This window comes from Lactuca sativa, chromosome 1, assembly GCF_002870075.4.
Source record: "Lactuca sativa cultivar Salinas chromosome 1, Lsat_Salinas_v11, whole genome shotgun sequence".
NCBI classification, from domain to species: Eukaryota; Viridiplantae; Streptophyta; class Magnoliopsida; order Asterales; family Asteraceae; genus Lactuca; species Lactuca sativa.
In genome coordinates this window covers 149,684,371-149,688,538 of record NC_056623.2, presented here as the reverse complement: position 1 = coordinate 149,688,538, position 4,168 = coordinate 149,684,371, and the positions used below count along the sequence as shown (strand labels likewise).

The following is a 4,168-nucleotide window of genomic DNA, read 5'->3' as shown; positions in this document are numbered from 1 at the left end:
GTGTGTGGTTTATTTTTCTATTATTTTTTTGGATTACAAGTTTTTAGTATAGTTGGTTATTTATTAAGGGTTGTGTTGCTTTTTGAAACACACACATACATCACTACTAAATCACATGGTCTACATTACAAAATGTTACATTCTTGATGATATAATATATTCTTATTCTTAACATTTCCATTATAGTGTTCAACGAGGACCCTAGATATGGGAAACGAAAACTGTGATGATTACCAAAACCCGATAGATATAGAAAAAGGTATGTCGTTTATATAAGTGTCCATGTAACTTCACTTTCTCAAGCATTCTCATGTCAAGGGTGAGGCCTAGAACACTTTATGTACCCTACAAAGAAAGGGGATGAAAAAGGAATTTAAAATGTTATAAACAGGTATATAGAAATACAAGATGCATTAAACAAGTATATATGGCATCCTACCGTTTTTTGTTTCAACACATTGAATGACTCATGACCTCATAATCAACTTCGCTCCCATGGCTTGTCAAGTGATTCTTTACGTACTATGAATCTTCCCATCTCTTGAACCAACTGATGCATCATCAATTCAATATTCATCAATTCTTTATTCCATCCAATACTAAGAAGGCATCTGTCAATAAGTTTCGTGATCCCGGACCTGGTCTCTATATCACATGCCTCTAATATTGTTACAGTAACATCTCTATCCATTCCAACAAAAATACAAGCAATATACTTAAACAACTCCTTATCATTTTCTGATGGTAAAGAGTCGAAGCTTATTCTCAAAACATTATTTATAGGGGAATCATTTTTTTCTTTAGCCTATCTATGTACCCCTCCCAATAACTTACATCTCGATTATGTAAAGACCTACCCAAAACTTTAATTGCCATTGGATGTCCTTCACAATACTTTACAATCTTTTTTGACACGTCTTCATAACCATCCTTAGGATCACTGCACATGAATGCATGAAAACAATTATTTTTTTGTGAATCTAATCTCAGATAAGCCTTTGAGCTCGTACATTGCATGCTTGGGTTTAATCTTCTTTCTGAAAAGTGCATAACTCTCTGTCAACCATGCGTCTTTTGTAGTTATTATGATTTTGCTTCCTGTATGAAATCCTTTGCTTCTAAGTAATGAATCTAACTGATCAAGACTACCAATATCATCAAGAACTAGTATCACTTTTTTTCGGCCTATTGCATGCTCTATCATTAAGGTGTATATAGAATCATCATGAACTTGAACTGAACTTGATTTTGAAATGTCATCACACAGTTCTTTTTGTACATCAAGCGGTCCCTTAGATTTTTCGACACATCTCCTATTGATACCTTCAATGAAGCTACTGGTGTCAAATTCATGAAAATGTAGCACATACACATATTTCGCTAACGATGTCTTACCGATCCCACCCATACCCAAAATCGTTAGTATATCTATTGTATTTGATGATGCATCTTTCAACCACGAAGTGACGACTTTAATGGAATTGTCAATCCCAATAAGTTGTTGTAGTGGAAACTATGAGAATATGTGCAATCTACGGAAGATATTGTTATCAATTTCATCAATAAGCTCCACCTCTAGCCTGGAAATTGATTTTAGTAAGAACCACAAAACATAATCCAAAAAACTAACATGCCATATTGGAGACTTAGATTTTTTCCAAAGATAAAAATCAAAAGTATATCATATTAAGCTATTATTTAGTTTAGTTTTTGACAACATAAATATATCATATTTTCACTTCTAACCATATAAGCATCTAATGTGGAAGGTCATATTTGTTATTTATAATAAGAGCAGAGCCTCGATGTAACAGAAGATTTCATTAATGGGCCACCAAATTTCATTGTGTTTCTACAAAACCATCAAACTTAGATACCAATATGGTTTTGCATAAATCATAAAAAAAATGTCATTATACAGTTACTAGCCGTTTACTCGCGCTAAGCGCCGGGCGGCAAAAAGTTTCTTTCGGAAGATAGTTTTAATGTGATGATTGGTTTCCTTTAGATGTGACCTATTCATTGCGGCTATTTGGTAGACTATTTTTTGTCGAATAGTTCATTTCAACATATAGTTTCTTGCTAGGTGCATAGTCATACAATACGACAAAAGTTGAGTGTACATTTCAAATAATTCATCTAATAGTTCATACTTGATTTTACAATATATAAATAACAAAAATCTGCAACCATGTAGTTTTGTTCATTTATAACATGTCCAATATATAAACTACACCAATCTGCAATCATGTTGCTTCATTTGCTAGCCCTGCATGAAACATCGAATAAGCATCTAAATTACATATTTGAAGAAATTGTAAAATAATAAGTTGTTGATTGTACCTTGTTAATCACATAACACTTCTTTGTACACAACGTTTGATGTGTAGATTCCATCATTATGAAACGTTTTTTCTGGCTTTACTAATACCTTGGTATTGACACGTGATATTCCTCTGGACAACGCCACATAAAGCTGGCCATATGAGTAGATAAACACCTACATTTGGAATTGTTTGTCCTTGAGCTTTATTGATTGTCATAGAGAAACTATGCTGAACTGGAAACTGCATTCTCTTAAGTTTGAATGGGAACATCTCATCGTCAGACGGACATAGAGGAATTCTTGGTAAAAACACTCTTTTTCCAGCATGTTGGCCAACAGCTATCTCTGCATCAATGACATTTTGTTGGAATCTTCGTTGATATTTGTTTCGTTTGTCTCCATTTTAGAGCAACTTGTGAGTGTTGTAGGTTGACTACATCCTTCACCATTAGCTATCCTTCTCATTTTGTTTTTCTCCTTTTTTTCGTGCATAATAGTTTCTATTGTATCTTTTTCGATTTTCTACAAATATATTATTTGGATAAATAGTCATATATTATAAATGCAAACTTGAGTTGAGAACAGATGCATTGAGTAAGATGGATAGGCTAATGCTTCTTCAACTAAATTATGTGCAAATAACCGACTCTTATAAGAATTTTCCAAAAGAATTAAGATGGTTGTGTATGCATGGGTTCCCTTTGAAGTCAATACCTTCAGACTTACCAATAGAGAATCTGGTTGCTCTTGACATGTCATATAGTATAACAACCCGAAATCCAGGTAAGCTTTATAACCCTTCTATTTTGAGAGTTGGCAAAATTAGTCCCTTAAGTTGTATGTTGGTTTGGTGAGTACGTTGGGCGTACTAAGGTGTACGCCGCGCGTACTCACACGCTTATTTTGGACGTGGACTCGCCTGGGTACGCTGGGTGTACCCAGGGGTTACGCTGGGTGTAGTGAGCCCATATACAAACCCTAATTTCTGGCTTGTGCACTATATAAGAAACATGTTGTCCTTTGCCCTAGCCACCATAACCCCTTGAGTGAGTCCCTAGAGAGCTGAGATCCGTGCTTTAGCTTGTGGGTGTTTTTTTTTTTATTTTGAAGTTATTTTTTCAAGGTGAAGAAGGAGAAGAAGGAGCCATTGTTGGAACTAGAAGTTGAGGAACAAGTGTAGATCCATGTTCTACAGAGGTTGGAGATCCCATTTGAGGTAAAAAAGCTCAGAGCTTTCCTTGTTCCTCATAAGTTTTGCTTTTTGGACCATTTTTAGGGTTTTTCGTTCAAAGTTTGAGACTTTGTGTGCAAATAGTCTCCATGAGCTTAGATCTGGCCTTATCTAGTGTGTATTGTGTTGAGGATTCATAAAAATCCAGTCTTGGTCGTGGATCTAGTGTCATGCATGAGTTATAGTCCCAATATGGAAAGAGGAAAGGTGTTTTGAGCAGAAAGTGACCTTTACAGCCATGCAAAGGCTTAAAGGTCTCGACTTTATGGATTAAGTCGTATAAGAGGAGTCAGATTTGGATTTTGGACGAATGTCTTAACCGATTAAGGTCTGAATGAGTTGGATAAAAAAACTAGGTGTTACGCTGGGCGTAATCCCAGTACACGCGGCGTAAGGGGTCATGTACCCCGATCCTATAAAGGCTCCGGGTAAGCCCAGCGTACATGTTTGGTACGCGCAGCGTAACCCGGAGGGTTGACTTTTGTTGACTTTTAGGGTTTGGTCAATTTTAGTGTATTTGAGTCAAGAAAGGGGTAAAATGGTCTTTTGCCCTTCCTGAGAGTGATTAGAGGGACTGGTCTGCCTTGGGGTAATATGTTGATATCGAGTGT

The 4,168-nt window shown here is 35.9% G+C and overlaps 1 protein-coding gene across 1 annotated transcript; it reads right to left on the bottom strand.

The window, feature by feature from the left end:
* Window positions 1-481: 481 nt before the first annotated feature.
* LOC111916266 (disease resistance protein RUN1-like) lies at window positions 482-3,080 on the bottom strand. Its single transcript, XM_023911883.1, has 7 exons — window positions 3,053-3,080; window positions 2,897-2,949; window positions 2,773-2,848; window positions 2,505-2,671; window positions 1,011-1,513; window positions 818-940; window positions 482-683 (listed from the first exon to the last, which is right to left on the bottom strand). The coding sequence occupies exons 1-7, from the start codon at window positions 3,078-3,080 to the stop codon at window positions 482-484; spliced, it is 1,152 nt and encodes a 383-aa protein (XP_023767651.1).
* Between the last annotated feature and the right edge of the window lie 1,088 nt (window positions 3,081-4,168).